This window comes from Corythoichthys intestinalis, unplaced genomic scaffold, assembly GCF_030265065.1.
Source record: "Corythoichthys intestinalis isolate RoL2023-P3 unplaced genomic scaffold, ASM3026506v1 HiC_scaffold_23, whole genome shotgun sequence".
NCBI lineage: Eukaryota > Metazoa > Chordata > Actinopteri > Syngnathiformes > Syngnathidae > Corythoichthys > Corythoichthys intestinalis.
In genome coordinates, this window is record NW_026651592.1 from 9390224 (window position 1) to 9410723 (window position 20500).

At 39.0% G+C, this 20500-nt stretch overlaps 1 protein-coding gene across 5 annotated transcripts in view; it reads right to left on the minus strand.

Annotated features, from left to right (window-relative positions):
* The window catches only part of LOC130911129 (synergin gamma-like), a 99238-nt gene that overhangs the window by 5652 nt on the left and 73086 nt on the right, over positions 1–20500 (minus strand). For 3 of the 5 annotated variants that reach the window (XM_057828861.1, XM_057828860.1, XM_057828864.1), the window contains 8 exons: positions 19535–19996; positions 13437–13600; positions 13294–13347; positions 8596–8692; positions 8380–8528; positions 8158–8268; positions 8051–8086; positions 679–711 (listed from right to left, as the gene is read on the minus strand). In XM_057828861.1, coding sequence (XP_057684844.1) covers positions 679–711; positions 8051–8086; positions 8158–8268; positions 8380–8528; positions 8596–8692; positions 13294–13347; positions 13437–13600; positions 19535–19996 — 1106 coding nt within the window. The remainder of the gene's footprint in view (positions 1–678; positions 712–8050; positions 8087–8157; positions 8269–8379; positions 8529–8595; positions 8693–13293; positions 13348–13436; positions 13601–19534; positions 19997–20500) is intronic. The other 2 variants (XM_057828862.1, XM_057828863.1) reach the window with 2 other exon arrangements.

Below are 20500 nucleotides of genomic sequence, written 5' to 3' on the forward strand. Positions count from 1 at the left end.
TTCCCACTCCTAGTGCTGAGTGTGGATTATCATCATGAAGTTGATGTCCTTCTAGACAATTATGTGGTCGCCTGTCAATGTCCATTCGAAATTGTTGGAAACCTTTATTTATTATTGGACTAAAACTTTTGAAGTTTCATCCAAAAGACTATAAAAAAGCTGCCAAAAACAACACTGGACTAAACCATGGCAGTGAATGCGCTATACTGCAAAAACCCATTTCCTTAAAACTAGATAAATTCCCTTGTTTTCAGAGTAAATTTACTAGAAATAATTGAAATATATGCCAGTACTTCAATTTTACTAATTTACAATAGCTAATTGAAAATAAGATGAGCAGACTTATTTTAAGCAATTAATTTGTATATTTAATCCTAAAAACAAGCTTTGAAATGTCATTCAACAATAGATATTGTTAAAAAAAACAACAACTATTTGAAATCAATTTTTTCTTGATTTAGGTGAAAAATGACCACCTTTTAGATGTATGGGCTGAATAAAACCAAATAGTAAAGTAAGTAACTTAAAGTAAGTGAAATAATCTGACATATTAACCTGTTAACTAGTCTTTAACAATCAAATCAATATGGAGAAAATTATTGGCTATATTTAAGAAAAATAAATTGATTAAGATGTTATAAATTTTCAGTCTACTGAATAAATCAAGTCTATATTTACCGCAGACTTCCGAACACTTTCTGGAGTCAATGCCTGAAATCACAACACGGTCAAGAAATGCTTACACAACAACACCAAAGAAGAAAAGATCCAAAAGACCTCGTAGGCAACCACAACCAAGAAGCTTTTTTAGCATCCTCAATTTTGAAAACCCTCAATCTATAAAGTATGAATGTATACCCTTGTTAGTGTTTTATTAGAAGCTGTCATTTAGCCGCCAGCGTGAGATCCAATGAGGTGTCAAGGTTAGCCCGAGGACACTCTAATTCCGCTTGATGAAATAATCATGAGACATTTACAAGAAGGACTGCTCACCGTTCACCATCTGTTTTGCTTGTCTCATACACAAATCAATCCCGCAGAGATTTGGTAGGCTTATTGCGACAGAAAGCACACGCCAAATGCCAAAATGTTAGTTGAAATGTAATTTAATAACCGTTTCACTTTACAAAAATTGAACCTCCAGTAGAGTGAGTGTGCAGACAACAATGACCCGCATTGATTGTGTGCTAAAAGCACCCCGCCGACCGCTGATTGCTCAATACTAACATAGCAACAGTTACTAAGGCACTTGACTGCTGCAGTGAGGACCTTAGCTGACATTAATAGACTGCAACAAACAGGACTTTGAAGCTGAGCATTTCAATAGAAAAGTCAGCGAATTGAAGCAAATTAAGTAGAACATCAAAAAGACCAAGAAGAAAGCAGCATCAGGTCCAAATGGTAAATTTCATGTGTTTTAGGGCACATCTTATTCAGACTTTTTGTAGGCCTACTAATCATAGACGTAAACAGGTAGTCCCCAGGTTACGAATGAGTTCCGTTCCTACGCTGGCGAAGTAACTCGAATTTCCACGTAAGTCGGAATTAACCTTTTAAAAAATAACTATCCAAAAAGTCAAAAAGTATTTGATTTTGTTGAATGATGGAGAATACACTGCCCTCTGGTGGTGGCGTTGGGTGTGGCTGGACTGTCGCTTTGGCTTCTATGACTGAGTAGGAAACTCTGACATAGATGTAGGACAGCTGCCCTCTTGTTTTGGCCCACATAAGGCTGTAAGTTTTTTCAGCGAATATACCGTATTGGCCCGAATATAAGACGGCCCTGATTATAAGACGACCCCCTCCTTTTTCAAGACTCAAGTTTGAAAAAAAAAACAAAACTTTTTGAACACCAAATTAATTTTTATACAGAAAATAATTACAGTGCATCTGAAACAAATGATTATAGCAATATATTTGAGAGAAAAAGCATGTCATTTTGCCTCATTCAAAATTTAACATCTGAACATTTGAATATGTAAACTAAAGTGCAATCACATTCGTAAATGAATGGCTTCTGGTTTTTGAAATGTACATAAACCAATCTATTGTGATTGCTCTATAGTGATAAAACAACAACATTGCAATAACTGCATTAACCATCAAAGTGAAGTCGGTAACACTTTATAATAACTATCCCGTTTACTAGTTAATAGATCATTAGTAAGCTGTTCATAAATGATTTATTGTTGATTTGTGAAGTATTTGTTAACAGTTTGTTAAGCATTTACAGGGTGTTCCAATATGGTTGACCCCATTCTAAATGCCCACGCTAGTTGATGGATCTTAATAAAACTATATACACTTTATGTTGAAAGTCATAAGTTTTCTGATTAAATATACAAAGAAAAGTACAAATATTTGTTGGTTCTATGGCAGATTTTCATGAATGTGCAAGATGAGCGCTGCCTGCAAAATGCCTTATCAAAATGCGTTTGTTTTTTAAGTGAACGGCATTTCTTAACCTGAAAGATAGAAATGCCAAATGTTACACACAAAAACTTGAAACGTTTCTACACAAACTGTGTTTCAGGTTAAGAACACCCTGTAAATGCTTAACAAACTGTTAACAAATACTTCACAAATCAACAATAAATCATTTATCAACAGTTTACTAATGATCTATTAACTAGTAAAACCGATAGTTATTATAAAGTGTTACCGTGAAGTCTAACTGTAACTGTAGTCTTGAAACAAATCTGAATAAGGAAAAACATTGCAATAAAATAATGCAAACTAGTTAAACTAGTAGCTGAGATCAGTCATGACAGAACATCGCTTCAATGATATCTGGCGTCATCTAGCGTCGTGAATGGGTATAATCATGTCTAGACCGCGAATATAAGACGGCCTCTTCTTTTTCAATCTTATTTCAATGCAAAAAACACCGTCTTATATTCGGGCCAATACGTTATGTTTATTTGAATTTGTATTTAAGTTTAAGGCTACAGTTTGAGGAGTTATGTGCAAGCTATTTGCTATGAGATTTGTAAATACATTAGCATTCGCGGTATGCAAGGTAGCGGACTAGGCTAATTTAATCTTTACTTACATATTGATCAGACAAGATGGACGTTTGAACACTAATTGGTTCGTGTCGGGTGTTTTAGTGTTAAGATGTGTGTTGTTTTGAACGTAAGTGTACCATGGACTTCATAATGTATTGATGGGACATGGAGCCGATATATAGGGAGCCTGTATTTTTGGCGAGGCCGTCAAAGCTGATCGAGTGGAATAACAGACAAAGAGCTTTTTTCGTTGAAAATTCTTGTAAATAAATGCTTAAATCCATAAATTCTTCATAGATATGGATGTAAAACAGTCTCAATTCTTGGTTAAAAGCAAAAAAAAAAAAAAAAAAAAAAGTGCAGTTCGCATTTATTTTACTTAAATATATTGAAGTACAATGCTAGTCTGTTAGTGAATGTAGATAGCGGCCACCTGATGTAAACAGAGCTTTTCCGGTTAAAATTCTTGTGCATAAATGCTTAAATCTCTGAACTCTTTATAGATATGGAAGTAAAACAGTTTCGATTCTTGGTTAAAAGCAAAAAAAGTGCAGTAAGCATTTATTTTACATAAATATTGCAAACTATGATGCCAATGCCGTAGTTACCAGTAATTACCCTGGAGACCCCTGTTCACAGACGCCGCGCAACCCCTTTTGTTTCAACCCAGCCATGAAAAGTAAGGTAATTATATTGATTATTCGAAATGTCTATCATTTTTAGCTTAGAATCATTAAATCATGTGCAATATTGAGTTAAAAAACATCACTCGCATATTTTAAACTTTTAAACAAATTATGCCATAATGAAAAAATAGTGTCTGTAAATACGTCACGGATATCTACCTCATAACTATCGCTTAATTGTATTTTTTGTTACTGTGGCATTTTCTCCGATATTTTAGATAATCGATCCAAACGGAGAAAAACGGGGGGAATTTTTTTTTTTTTTAAAGGGTAAATATTTAAAAAAGAAAATCTCAACCACTCCTTGATGTCTGCGATTTCTGCATTGCGACCCTCGTTATATTACCGTGTTTCACCCATAAAATCCCCCAAAAGTCCAGCTGTAGCCATTCACAGCTGTGTCTTGACACTCAGTGATACACGCTACAGTGAGCATGTATCTCACTAATATCTCGTTAAAATAAGGGTGTCTTTAGCTACGCCCTCTCATGCTCTCACCTCGAGTTAGGGTTTAGGGGTTCTACTTTTATTTTTAAATGCCCTCCAGTTCATTTTTTTTCTTCCCCCAGAAAATTGAAACTTTAAGCTTTCCAATGATGTATCAAACATGCATTAAGGACAATTTTGAAATTTGACCAAATTGGGGGTCTCAGAGTGGAACTTCAAGTCACCTGAGTGTTTTCCGCCATATATATATATATATGTGTATATATATATATATATATGTATATATACATATATATATATATATACAGTGCCTTGCAAAAGTATTCGGCCCCCTTGAATCTTGCAACCTTTCGCCACATTTCAGGCTTCAAACAAAGATATGAAATTTAATTTTTTTGGCAAGAATCAACAACAAGTGGGACACAATCGTGAAGTGGAACAACATTTATTGGATAATTTAAACTTTTTTAACAAATAAAAAACTGAAAAGTGGGGCGTGCAATATTATTCGGCCCCCTTGCGTTAATACTTTGTAGCGCCGCCTTTTGCTCCAATTACAGCTGCAAGTCGCTTGGGGTATGTTTCTATCAGTTTTGCACATCGAGAGACTGACATTCTTGCCCATTCTTCCTTGCAAAACAGCTTGAGCTCAGTGAGGTTGGATGGAGAGTGTTTGTGAACAGCATTCTTCAGCTCTTTCCACAGATTCTCGGTTGGATTCAGGTCTGGACTTTGACTTGGCCATTCTAACACCTGGATACGTTTATTTTTGAACCATTCCATTGTAGATTTGGCTTTATGTTTTGGATCATAGTCCTGTTGGAAGATAAATCTCCATCCCAGTCTCAGGTCTTGTGCAGATACCAACAGGTTTTCTTCCAGAATGTTCCTGTATTTGGCTGCATCCATCTTCCCGTCAATTTTAACCATCTTCCCTGTCCCTGCTGAAGAAAAGCAGGCCCAAACCATGATGCTGCCACCACCATGTTTGACAGTGGGGATGGTGTGTTCAGGGTGATGAGCTGTGTTGCTTTTACGCCAAACATATCGTTTGGCATTGTGGCCAAAAAGTTCAATTTTGGTTTCATCTGACCAGAGCACCTTCTTCCACATGTTTGGTGTGTCTCCCGGGTGGCTTGTGGCAAACTTTAAACGAGACTTTTTATGGATATCTTTTAGAAATGGCTTTCTTCTTGCCACTCTTCCATAAAGGCCAGATTTGTGCAGTGTACGACTGATTGTTGTCCTATGGACAGACTCTCCCACCTCAGCTGTAGATCTCTGCAGTTCATCCAGAGTGATCATGGGCCTCTTGGCTGCATCTCTGATCAGTTTTCTCCTTGTTTGAGAAGAAAGTTTGGAAGGACGGCCGGGTCTTGGTAGATTTGCAGTGGTCTGATGCTCCTTTCATTTCAATATGATGGCTTGCACAGTGCTCCTTGAGATGTTTAAAGCTTGGGAAATCTTTTTGTATCCAAATCCGGCTTTAAACTTCTCCACAACAGTATCTCGGACCTGCCTGGTGTGTTCCTTGGTTTTCATAATGCTCTCTGCACTTTAAACAGAACCCTGAGACTATCACAGAGCAGGTGCATTTATACGGAGACATGATTACACACAGGTGGATTTTATTTATCATCATCGGTCATTTAGGACAACATTGGATCATTCAGAGATCCTCACTGAACTTCTGGAGTGAGTTTGCTGCACTGAAAGTAAAGGGGCCGAATAATAGTGCACGCCCCACTTTTCAGTTTTTTATTTGTTAAAAAAGTTTAAATTATTCAATAAATGTTGTTGCACTTCACGATTGTGTCCCACTTGTTGTTTATTCTTGACAAAAAAATTAAAGTTCATATCTTTATGTTTGAAGCCTAAAATGTGGCGAAAGGTTGCAAGATTCAAGGGGGCCGAATACTTTTGCAAGGCACTGTATATATATATATACACACACACACACACACACACACACACACTGTATATATACATATACATATATATATACATATACATGCTGTATATACTGTACATATATATATACATATACATACATATACATATACATACTGTATATATACATACACCCCCCCACACACACATATATATATATGTATATATATATATATATATATACATATATATATATGCACTGCCAATGGGTTTTCCCATTGGCAGTGTATCAAATACTTGTTCTCCCCACTGTATATACATACATATATGAAGAAATTATTCTTATATAGGTCATGTTGAGGTCAACCAGGCCCCATTTTGATTAAAAATGGCTATAAAATATGTCAATCATTTCTGCTACGTTTTTACTGGGGGGGGGGGGGGGGGGGGGGGGACTTTCTGCTGCTATCGTTTTTGAAATATTGAGATATTAACTTTGAATGTTGACGTCATGCAGCCCATTTATTTCAAAATGAACCCGAAATGGTGCCATTTGTTTATGCTGCTATCGTTTTATAGATATTGAGATATTAATGTAGCACATATTAAGGTAGCACAAACAAATGGCACCCCTTTGGGTCAATTTTGCAGTAAATGGGGGTTGGCCTTGACATATTAATTTCGAGTAATGATGTGACTTGCAGCCCCTCATTTACTCTAAAATGGACCCGAAGGCCATTTGTTTGTGCTACATTTGCGCTAGTTGTTGGGACACCCCTCTGTAATTGAGAGAGTTGGTGCGCTCCAATAGCCACGACGGAGGGGCTGCGATTGACGTCATCACTTGAAATATTTCAATATCTCGAAAACGATAGCACAAACAAATTTTTACGGCACAAACGTAGCATCAACAATTGACACCATTTCAGGTCCATTTTGCAATAAATGGGGGGCTGCGTGACATCATCATTTGAAATTAATATTTCAATATCTCATAGCAGCACAACAAAACTTTTTACAGCACACACCAGCACAAACGACTGACACCGTTTTTAGCCATTTTTAATCATAATGAGGTGCTAGTTGTCCTCAGATTGACCTATAAAAGAATTGTAAATATCTTAAAAATGATAGCAGCACAAACAAAACTTTCTACAGCACAAACAAGCACAAATGTAGCACAAACGACTGGTATCTTTATATGAATTTGCGTCTGTTGGTGTGCCAACTTTACGGGTATTTTTGGGGCATTGCTTCTTCACACTTTTTGTTGGTCTATTCATGATAGACGTGCCAACCAAATTCTGTGTTGCCAAGTGAAATATGCTTCGGTGGATAACCCCCCAAGTCAATCTGGGTTCAGGGGCTTAATTTTCCAACAAGATATATGAGCAGAATTATTAAGATCTCACCTTTTAGGGCATCTCATTAGGAATTAATCACTGTTAACCTCCTATATGTTTTGGGGCGTTTCTTAAGACTATTTTGTGGGTCTCCTCATGGTGTCAAATTTTATGTTGTCAAGTCAACGTGGGTTCAAGGGCTGAATTTAAAAAAAATTGTTAACCATTGTGAATTTCTTGTGCAGTATGGGGCATTGCTCTTTGAGAGTTTTTTTGTTGGTCTGGTCATGGTAGACAGATCAGCCAAAGTATCTATGTCAATCTGTATTCAGGACCTCAATTAACAACAATAAAAGCAGAATTATAGCTTGTTTATAATGAGTCAGTCGACTTCCTGCGCTGCTTCATGACTTTTTGTGGGTCTACTCGTGATTGACATGCCCACTCGTGATTGACATGCCCACCACTTTACCATAAAACAAGGCTGAATTTTAAAACTCGGATACTAAAATATCTGTAGAACGTAAACTGAGCTACCTAATGGCAAGCAATTCGAGAAAAGTGAAGAAGTGCAACTTAAGCTCCGCCCACCAAGCTCATCCAAAAGAAAGGAAAGCCCAGCCCCCCACCTGACACCCCCAGAGGTAAAGCGAAGAGGAAGTGCAATTTCTCATACTTTAAAAAGGCGTCCGAGTGTGCTTCCTTCTTTAGTCTGCAAACATTTTTCGCAGTCAGAGAAAAGTCACACTTGGTCGAACACATTTTGTGTGCGTTCGCACGAACCTTGCTACGAGAGTCCACGTTGAGCAGGCACACCCCGCACGCCAACTCCTTGGCGTTCTTGATACCGTGCCGCAGAACGCAGGAGGTGAAATCAAGAGAGCTTTCATCGGGCTGCAAAAAACGCAAGAAGATAGACTCAAGTTGAAGTAATAGTATTGTACCATTAACAATTATGTTTCGTCGTCGTTGATCCACCAATGGTTCAACCCAAGGCCGACTCACCACCAGCTTAGCTAGTGACATAAAGCTAGTGAGGTTGTTCCAGACGCGACTGATGTCCTTCAACAACTGCTGCAGCTTCTCCGAGCACACCGCCGTCGCCTTGACGCCGAGTTCCACCCGCCTGGTCACGCGGTACACTTCCACCACACCTAACGTGTTCACGCACATTAGCATCCGTATGTGACCTACATTGTGCGTGCATGTGAAAATGCTCACCCAGAAGATACTCCATGCCCTGAGCGGACTGGATGACCTCAGTGCACACAGATGAGCTGCTGATGCCGTTCAGGGTGTTGTTGGCTTTGGTGATGACCTTGACATGGGAAGATAGGTCAAATAATTACCTCATATTTAGAGAAAGGAGTGATATGAAAGATGTCATGTAAAAATTTCAATAGGACAGAAGATGCACACACACACAAAAAAAAAAAACTATATAATTTTTTAAATGCTTAAACGTAATTTGACCCAGGAATAAAAGTGCAAAAGGGTTTAGAATTCCGCTAGAATTCCATTCCTTATTAGGCGATGTGCCGGTATGAGATTTTGATAGTATGATAACCTTAAGCAAAAATACCACGGTTTCACGGTATCACAGTATTGCAATGGCGTACCGCAAGCAACACGTCACTTCCGCTCATTAATATTCATGACATTAGCTACTGTTGCTAAGTAAGGACAAGCCACTGTTTGTCCCTAAAAGGAAATGAATGGAAATCGTGTACAAAGGAGATGTTTACAGAGTTAAACCTACCAATTCTCTCCGAAAATGATGTGCCTGGTGCCAAATTCACTGGCAAAGATGTGGAAGAACATAAAAATGTTCAGTTAAAGAGATGTCTTTAGTCTCGAAGGCTGAAAAAGACGAAAAAAACGAGCCGACCTAAGCATAGCTTGAGCTTTTTTATCGACGCGACTTACAATGACATTCCCCTGTTTCAACAAGCTATCCTTTACCATCAGCCCTGTCTTTCTTATATATCCTCTGGTTGTCCTACGTCTCTTACCGTTCTTGGGGGTAATTTAGTTAGCTTTGTGTAGTGATCGCAAATGCTACTCAGTGACAGCCAACGAACACTTTTAATTTTTTCATTGATAACACATCTTAATCCTACAATTTATTTACACTTCCCCCTTACTAAAGTTTTTTTTTTTTTAATATATATATATAACAGAAACGGTAACAGTGGCAGTCAGATACCATTGTAATTCTTTTCAGGTCATTCAATGTCAGACAGAAGCAGTACGGCACAACGTTACGCTAAAAAAATAAGTTAAAAATATAAAAATGGCTTACCTCTTTGTCCTCTGAAAGACCATGCCAACCCAACATAATGTTTACTGCATATGAAACGTGAATGGATTCACCGAGCTGGTGTTAAAGTCCACGCAAGTTGATTCGGTCTTCACATTTTTTGCTCTCGAGTTTTTGGTTTCCGAAAACGTATGAAGAAAACATCTTCATGTGTCGTAATGTCTAGAGTCGTTTCTACAAGTTCCAAAAAATCAATGCGTGATCGGCATGGTCGTTGAAAGATTACCGGAGAAAAGTAGCACTTTTTATGTTGGGTCTATGCGAGGTCTATAATGTCCCACTTCGGCTTTACTTCCGCTTTACGATGCGACGTCACGGTCTAAAAATAGCCTGCGTGCGGTACGCCATTATAGCTCTAAAATGTGTTACTATGAGATGTAAGGTTTAAAAAAAAAAATCAACATTGAACAGGATTTTATTTTTCACAACATATTTGCAAATTGGAACATCAACATGAACATAATGCTAAAACAAACAAAGAAAATAACAAAAAACAAACAACTGAAATATTTTTTAAAAAATTGAATTAAACAGAACGTATTGATTAAACCCACAGCCACAGCTGAAGTTGCTCAACATTAGAACAAGAACAAAAGGAAGGAACTGGACTTAAACAATATCTGATCGAATTGATTTTTATGTAAAACACATACCACAACTATTTTTAATATTAATTCGTTTAATATTAATATAGAGCAAGAGACAGCGGGCGTGTTTATGACTCGTATCATTATTTACACATTACATACACACACAAACCCACTCTCAAAACAAAGTCGCCAGAGAGAACAAAGACAACAGGCTGTATTATGAAAATGTTATTTTGAATACCGTATTTTTTGGACTATAAGTCGCAGTTTTTTTTCATAGTTTTTCTGGGAGTGCGACTTATACTCAGGATCGACTTATGTGTGAAAATATTAACACATTGTATCATTTCACATGTTATTTTGGTGTTTAGGAGTGACACTGATGGTTTGGTAAACTTGTTAGCTTGTTCTTTATGCTATAGCTATCTGAATAACTCTTAATAGCTATGGCCACGTTCACGTTCTGCCTTTGGCAATGCGTGTTGAATTTCATTATTGACTTTTTTATATTGAAATTAGGGGTGTAACGGTACACAAAAATCTCGGTTCGGTACGTACCTCCGTTTTGAGGTCATGTTTCGGTTCATTTTCAGTAGAGTAAGAAAACAAAATATAAATGTGCTAATTGTTTATTACACACCTTTGTGCTTTCAACAATAGGAACATTAGCCTATACAAAGCTAGAATTCTGCCCAAAAAGTAGCGGGTATTTAAAGATAATCCAACAACAATTTGCCTTTTAGACCCCGCTTATTGATCAGTTTTCTTTCTGAAAGAAAGAAGAAAAAAGACGTCCTGTGCTAAAGAGAAAAGCAATCCCAATGACAAAGATTTTAACATGTATTTTACAAATGAAATGCCTCAATGAATCATTTTTTTTCTTATGAACGGTTATTGGTGGATTTTCTCATGTTAAAGGGCCACACAGAAATTAATAAATTTAATTGTGTAAGCAGGATCTGTGTATTATTCTTATTATTTAATTACGGTGTTTTCGCTCATTTCTATTTTTTTTTAAATGGGCTATTATTTATTTTAATATGTGTTTGTATTTTACAAATGTGATGTAGTATTCATTTATATTGTATATTTTATGTTGTATAACTTTAGTTCCTATGTGAATATTAGTTCCTACTTGTTTTGTTGTGGTAGGAGGGTTTTGTATTGAACACGAGGCCGTGTTGGTTATTGTTATAGCAGAGAAGACAGCAGTCAATCAACAAAGACAAGTCAACTGCGCCCCGATCTACCACTCAGGAGATCTGATGGACTCAAAAAGTGGGTTACGATTGCATATTAGTTTGAAAATCGACCGGATCCACCGTATTTTCACACGAGTGACTTCCGGTCTGCCCGATCCTAGCTACTGCTAGTAGTGTTGAGGCAGGAGTGTCGGTTCTCACGTCAAATAATAAACTCTGCCGTTCTTTTCGTGTGCGTCGTGTTGAGCCGCTTCTGGGGCGCGTCTAACACGCGGCCGCACCGCGACTGGTGTGCATTCGCTGATTGACTTTAACGCCCGCGTTTCACTGCGTTTTCGCGGCGGCCACGTTGGCGCGCCGTTGACGTTTCTGGGTTATACTGGCCTACCGTGTTGGTCCTCATTATAGTAGAGAAGACGGAGTAAATATAATTTACATAAAGAAACTGTAACACGATCGAATCACAGCTTCGAAAAGTAAAGGTTACATTACGTCAGAAACTTGTTCGGTACGCCATCGTTCCGAACCGAGCACCACGTACCGAAACGGTTCAATAAAAATACATGTACCGTTACACCCTTACTATAAACTGAATTAGGAATGCATTAAAAAACATTAGTTAAAAAAAAAAGAAACTTAGCTTACGTTGGTTTTAACAGGGAGCAGTTGGTTTCAGCTATGTGAAAAGAGGCAGACCAGAGGGCAGTGTATCCATCTTAATCAATAAAACTAAATGCAAAAACTTTTAAACCATTACAACGCCACTTTAATTAAACAAATACTCAAAGAAGCAAAATTTAATTCGAATATTTTCTATATGATATAATATAATATAATATATATTTTATATAATATTTTTCTAATCGAATACTCGAGTTAATCGATTAATCGTTGCAGCACTAGAGTAGTCTACTTCCGGGTCTTCCTCTTGGGCTTCTTGCCGTCGTGTTGTGGCAATTTGCATTTGCACTGTGGCAATTGGGGTTCGTGCTTTTGCCAACTTGCAGTCGGGCTTTTGCCAACTTGCAATCGGGCTTTTGCAATCGGGGATCGTGTTGTGGCAGTTTGCATTCGTGCTTTTTTTCCTTTGCAAAGTGTTTGAAATTGACATTCGTGTTTTTTTCTTTTTACTAAGTGTTTGGACTTTGCATTTCGCCTGACACTTCTCGGCCCCCGTACAACAGTGGGTCAAGCAGTTTCACCAATGAGACGTCGCAACAATAATCACGACCCCATTATACAAATCAGACTTAAACTTGCCCTTCTATGATTCCGCCAGCCTTTTCAATCGAGTGGTGCCTTTAAAGCACTGTAAAAAAAATAAGAATTTGACATAGATCGCCACCGTCAACATGACTCGAAAGCGCAGATATTCATCTCCCTCCCAGTGTTTATTTGGCACCGATTGACAGAACAAAACCGGAGATATGATCCTTTTAATTTCATAAACATTATGTTTTCTTCACTAGAGGGCACTCATGTTCTTTGGATGAAAAATGTTTCATTTCTGTATATTTTTTTCTCTCGGAACTCAATGTTTTTTTGTATTTCCTTGGCTTAATGTGGTTCATATCGATAACTTTGTGCTGAGAGAAAAAAAATCCAACATCTTAAGAAGTTACTCACAATGTTACTCGTTGAGTATTATTTTCACCCAATACTTTTTCCTTGTACTTGAGTACATTTTTTTGGATGACTACTTTAACTTAAGTAATATGACTTTGAAGTAACGCTACTCTTACTTGAGTAAAATTTTTGGCTACTCTACCCATCTCCGGTAGAAGGCCACAGGGTATTGAGTACAAACCTCAAGAGCACTTTCCAAACATCTCTGCCACTCGTAAGCATAACGCTCGCTTTCCTGTGACATTACAAAAGGGAGTTGTATGTTAAATGTAGTTTGGTGTTTACTTAAAAAAATATTGATGCTTATTTTACTTGACGCCCCACCTCCACCTCTCCAGTCAGGTCCTTGTACTTGTCACGGATGACGGGAAGGGTAGGCTTCTCGCTTAGGGTGCTGGATCGGTCTCGGAAAGGCTGCTCAGGAGGCAGTGATGGGGTCGGGCGACCAATCTCCTTTTCACCCAGGCTATGACTGCGCTTGTGAGAGCCTCAAGGAAAGATGGAGAACTTTTTAATCATGGACATGCCCCAACTTTTCAGTTTACAAGGTGTTGTCAACTTGCCGAAGCTTATGTAAATATGGCGTAAAAATGATTTGTAACTGTGAAGTTCTGTCCAAAGATGCAGAAAATGCAGAAAGTGAGGAAAACAATGTAAAAAAAAAAAACGGATTAGGTTCATTGAAAAAAGTAGCAGTCAAGGATTTAGATCAGGGGTGCCCAAGTCTGGTCCTCGAGAGCCCCTATCCAGCTTGTTTTCCATGTCTCCCTCCTTGAACACACCTGAATCAAATGGTCAGCTAATCAGCAAGCTCTGCAGGAGCCTGATAATGATCCTGATTATTTGAGTCAGGTGTGTTGGAGGAGGGAGAAATGGAAAACAAGGTTGATAGGGGCTCTCGAGGACTGGACTTGAGCACCCCTGATTTAGATTATGTTCTACAATTACTGCCAATGGGTTTTCCCATTGGCAGTGTATCAAATACTTGTTCTCCCCACTGTATATTGAACTATTTTCATATATTAACTCCTTGGCTGCCATTGAGCATGATAGACAACTGAGAAACTGGAGTGGCTCTAAAAATAAACTGTTTTTAGATTGACGTCACAGTAACTTTGACATACAACTAAAACTGAGGAAATATATAAAAGAAATCTGTCTACTGTTCTCACAGCTTTAACCCCCTATAGAGTCCCTATTCAAATAATATCACTTAAAAATAAATGTAGCTAAAAATCAATTTTAGGGCGTTATTAGGGGGGCATAATTTTCTCATGGAAATTAACCAAAATCAACAGGGAGTGACTGACAAATACCCCAGAATAAACAGGAAAAGACCTAGGATAGAACTTACATCAACAGGAAATAAACTGAAACAATAAGGCTATGTTCATACTACATGTCTTAATGCACAAATCCGATTTTTTGTCATATCAGTTTTTTTGGCGTGCCCGTTCAGACTGCCTTTGTCAATTGAGACCGTTCAAGTATTACGCATGCGCACTAATTCGCAGTCCGACACGCGCTGAGCAAGAAGACCCGCATGCGCAGAAGCATCAAAACAAATGACACACGTCATCTGTCATTCCAGGGATATCATATTTTGCTTTTCAAAAGGAGGACACAAATAACAGACATAAATAATCCCCGTTTAGGCTAATATTCAAAGTTTATATGGATCGATAGCATGCACGCACTGTCCGTGCATGTCACGCACACATACGGGCAAGTTTGCCCCGACTCTCGGCCATGTAGGCAATGTTGAAATATTGCTCACTTAGAGCAGAGAGAAAACTGAGCATTCTCAGGCTTATCCTCAACCCATTTTTATTTTTTTATGACTTGTCAAGCCCAGCCCTTAATAACACACAGCTGCACCGCTACGGTAGCGTCTCTCTCACTATTTGATGACGTAATTGCTGCATGAAATCCGATTTGGGAGAGTGGACAGTACAGACCGCCGCGACAGTCTGGAAAAATGTGGCCCAGATCGGATTTGAACCACATACGAAAGTGACCCAGATCGGATTTGAAATGGTCCAGTTCTATGCGACTTGTCACGTTCAGACCGTCAAGTTAATGCCTCACTCGAGTCGGAAAAACACGAAAAAATCGGATTCGTGCATTAAAACCTGTAGTATGAACGTAGCCTAAGTGACCCGGAAATGCACCAAAATCAACAAAAAATGTCCTGGAATTTAACCTAAAATCAAAAATGAGGAGGGAGTGATCCAGAAATGCACCAAAATCAACAGGAAGTGATCCGGAATTTAACTGCTTCCGCTGCTTACTTCAACCGCAATTCATGTTGTTCTTCCTAAACCATAAGTTCGAAACAGACATTTTTCAACATGGCGCCGGCCATATTTCGCTCAGGAAACTTGTCTATAAAGGGTTAATGTTACTTAGGGTGACCAAATGTCCTCTTTTGCCCGGACATGTCCTCTTATTAGGTGCTCTCCAGAGGGTCCGGCCGGGTTTCATAAATTAATGAAAATGTCCAGTTTTTATGATTTTTCACGGGACCAATTTGAAGAGAATCCCTCCGGCCGCTAGGACGCAGCGCCTGCCTGCGTTGATGTGGCTCTGACTAGTTGGGGCGGGAGAAGGAGTACATCCTCTTGTTTTTTGTTGGCAGTTTACCCTTTGTTTCATGTGGAATTACCACCATCTAACAACGGTTGACAGTTTGGCAAGAAATCAGACTACAGCAAGGAGTTTTAAGACGTGGCTCCATACACCTTTCTGTAGGTTTCTCTCCTGTTAATGTCGATCACATGTGTTGAATATTGGGTTATATTAGTCTTGTATTATGTATTTGTACTAGCGTAATCTGGGAAATCCTGTTTGGTGTCGCATCGTTGCGCTGCCGATGAGTGTAAACTTTTATAGCAAAGTTTGATTTTGCCTCGCCCGGTACTCGCTAACAAGGTAGCTATCAGTGCGCTCAGCTGCGCTAGGCATTATGGGCAATGTAGTTTTGAACTGCTGCGTCTGGAAATATGCTGGTTGAATAGCTTGTCAGTTTATTTCGGTTATTGTTTGCGTACAATCTAGAACACTGAATGAGAATAAAAATTGAGTGGGAATAACAATTTGTCAGCGACAATTGTCATAATAGTAATTTATAAAAATGTTGAGTTGGCACATAGCCTACTGTGTGTGCGTATTGACTGGACTACATTTCCATGGGTCTATATTATATATACATATATATATATATATATATATATATATATATTTTAGGAAGAATAAAGCCTGTTGAGTAACCAGTTGAGTACAAAAATATTTCCATATAGTGTATAATATATACTATATGGCAATAGGCCTATGTTTTTTTTTTTTTTTTTTTTTTTTAAATAAAACTGATTTTTTCTAACCAGACGGAGGAGGCACACTTTAAATATATTAAAGTTATATAGGCATCTTTGAGTGGACTTCGAGTAAAATTCAAGTATCTCGAGGCTGGGCCAAGTGTCCTCTTTTTTGGAAATCAAAATATGGTCACCCTAATGTTACTTCATAAATTAATCAGATAGCTGTCATTGGCAGCAATAAACTTCCAAATGAATTGGACGCCTATCACCGTCAATGACACTGAAACATTATCATCCAGCTTTTTAGTACTTCATCCTGCCTGAACAAGAACGGAATGACTTAACACTTTGTTACAAACAATAATTACACACCAGACGGATGCATAAATAGCCATCTGTGAATAATTTATTGGCCCGCACATACTGGCAGGCCACCACATGTAAGCATGCTAGTCCAAGTGAGGCACGAGAACGTGTTAACAATGGTTTAGGTAACTTCACCAGCACCAGCACCAGCACCCCCTGTAGAGACATATCACCCTCACTAGCCTGCCTATGATCCCATTACACAGGCACTGGGTAAAAACAACGCGCAAATGCAAATGACATGGAACAGGGTGAGATCAATCTTTGGCAAATGAGGCTGTATCACACGGCACGAAAGGTTAATAAATTATTCACAGAGCATAACGCCATGCTCAAAGAAGAAATGATGCGCTTCATCAATGTGTTTGGCCTTTGCTGATCCATCTCAGCAGTCAGCGCTGCTGTTAAGGTTGTCATATCAACAATGCCATCTAATGCTTAATCGCTTTATTGCACTCAAGTGGGGCAAACAGGAAGGGAGGGGATACTTATGATTAACTTTTCTTAACAGCAGGGCGAGAGACTAGGCGAATTAGGAGCCGTTTACATGGTGACGCTCCGACAATACGACACATTTTCGCATTTAAATGGTTCCATCTCCGTTTTTGTCGCCTGAGTTACATATTAGTTTAGTTTTTTCCCCCCTTCTCGTTGTCAATTGACAGTTTCAGAGCCCAGTGCATCTATATCGCAAAGTGAGCACGAGAGGCAGCAACTTGAGTACTACCAAGATTAGGCATTTAAACAAGATATTGACCGATAAAAAGTATTTTTTTTAAAAAAAATTTCCAGACTAAAACATTTTAGCAAACGTTGACTAAAACCAGACAAAATTAGTCTTGAGTTTTCGTCAACAAAAACCTGACAAACATATTTTGCGATGACTAAAATATGATTAAGACTAATAAGTATTATCGTTCAAAAGACTAAGACGAAAACGAAAATTAAAAGGGCTGCCAAAAACAACACAGTTTCTAAGATACTTTTACACTGCTGGCCAAAAGTATTGGCACCCCTGCAATTCTGTCAGATAACTCAATTTCTCCCAGAAAATGATTGCAATTACAAATGCTTTGTTGTAATATCTTTATTTTGGTTGCAATGAAAAAACACTAATGAGAAAGGAAAAAAATAATAAACCATTATCATTTTACACAAAACTCAAAAAATGGTGCAGACAAAGGTATTGGCACCATTTGAAAAATCATGTGATGCTTCTCTAATTTGTGTAATTAACAGCACCTGTTACTTACCTGGTGGCAATAACAAAAATCACACTTGCAGCCACTTAAAATGGATTAAAGTTGACTCAACCTCTGTCCTGTGTCCTTGTGTGTACCAAATTGAGCATGGAGAAAAGTAAGAAGAACATAGAACTGTCTGAGGACTTGAGATGCAAATTTGTGAGGAAGCATGGGCAAACTCAAGGCTACAAGTCCATCTCCAAAGACCCGAATGCTCCTGTGTCTACTGTGCGCAGTGTCAACAATAAGTGTAAAGCCCATGGCACTGTGGCTAACCTCCCTAGATGTGGACGGAAAAGAAAAATTGATGAGAGATTTCATTGAAAGATTGTGCGGTTGGTGGATAAAGAACCTGGACTACCATCCAAACAAGTTCAAGCTGTCCTGCAGTCCGAGGGTACAACAGTGTCAACCAGTACTATCAGTCAGCGCCTGAACGAAAAGGGACTCTATGGTAGGATACCAAGGAAGACCCCACTTCTGACCCAGAGACATAAAAAGCCAGGATGGAGTTTGCCAAAACTTACATTAGAAAGCCACGAATGTATTGGTAGAATATTCTCTGGTTAGATGAGATAAAAGGACAGCTTTTTGGAGGAAAGGCATCATAGTTTACAGAAAAAAAACGAGGCCTTCAAAGAAAAGAACACGGTCCCCACAGTCAAACATGGCGGAGGTTCCCTGATGTTTTGGGGTTGCTTTGCTACCACTGGCACTGGACTGCTTGACCGTGTGCATAGCATTATGAAGTCTGAAGACTACCAACAAATTTTGCAGCATAATGTAGGACCCAGTGTGAGAAAGCTGTGTCTCCCTCAGATGTCAAACGCACTTCAAAAAGTACTCAAAATGGTTTCAGAGAAAGCACTGGAGACTTCTAAAGTGGCCAGCAATCAGTCCAGACCTGAATCCCATAGAACACCTGTGGAGAGCTTTCAAAAATTGCAGTTGGAGAAGGCACTCTTTAAATCTCAGAGACCTGAAGCAGTTGGCCAAAGAAGAACGGTCTAAAATTCGAGCAGAGCATTGTAAGAAACTCATTGATAGATACCGGAAATGGTTGTCCGCAGTTACGTTGTCGAAAGATTGTGCTACGAAGTATTAGGCTGAGGGTGCCAATACGGTACTTTTGTCCGGCCCATCTTTGGAGTTTGTGTAAAATGATTATGATTTAATTTTTTTTTCATTCTCTTTTGTTTTTTTTTTCATTGCAAGCCAAAATAAATGAAGGTATTGCTAACCAAAGCATTTGTCATTGCAATCATTTTCTGGGAGAAATTGAGCATTATCTGACAGAATTGCGGGTTCCCAATACGTTTGGCCAGCAGTTAGGCATTTTTGCCCCTGTATCTGTACTTTTTCTAAAGCAAAAAAAAAAAAAAAATTTCATCCACCACTGCCCAGTTGGGACATGAGTTTGGGGCTTTTGAAAAATGAGACTTACTAAAACTGAAGCCATCAAGTTTGGGGAAAAAAACAATAAACAAGACCTTACCTTGAACAGACAAGTCAAACGTGGCCAGCTCATTCTTGATCATCTCCTCGCTGGATTTGACTTTAGGCTGAGCGCTAGCTTTCAGGAAGTCGGATTTTCCAAACTTTGGCTTGTCTCCCTGAAAGGCGCCAAAATCATCCGGGTCGTCACTCGGGTCAGCCTCCAAGGCGATCTCGGGGGCCGAGTCAGGTTTCTCCGACACCGTGCCGGCAAATTCCCCAAAGTCGTCCTCGTTTTTGCCGTTCCGGTCTTCACAATCGGTGAAGTCGGCAAAGGGTCGGAACTTGTCATCCTCGGCCAACTTGGCGGGCGAGGCGGCAGGAATCTCGAGTTTGGCATTTGGAGGGTGAACAGAAGTTGGACCCCCCTGAATGTTCGGTTCCTCTCGCTCCGACCAGTCATAATTGGCCAGGCTGCTGAGGGCTGAGGTCCCGAAGGGGTCAAATTTCATGTCGTCTCCTTCTGCAATGACAACACAGACATGCCAGTGCGTCCTGGGAATAGCAAAGATGCTTGAGTGACAAACTAAAGACAAACAAGATATATGCCTACCCTATCAAATGATTGCTTGACTTACCTCATCGCTGGTCACTAGCTTCTGCCGGTATATCTCAGTGATGGGGTTTTTATGGGGTTTATGCAGGAATATGGAGAATTAAAAAAATCTACACATCCCTTTTTCAAAAGCCTTCTTTTGAATACAGTGGTACCTTGACATACGTTCGCTTCAACACATGATCTTTTCGACATCCGACGTAAAATTTTAATCGCCATTTGTTACTACACCCGACGACATGCTCGAAATATGACGATTTATTACAGTGCCGCAGTTTGTTTTCCCGCAAGACGGACGCAAGGCGGATTTTATTGCAAGATAAATCAACATGGGTTCCAAAATGTTAGTGCGGATGGTGAAAAAAGGAAAAAGGTCTGGCTTCTAGGGGTGTGGCAAAATATTGAAATGGT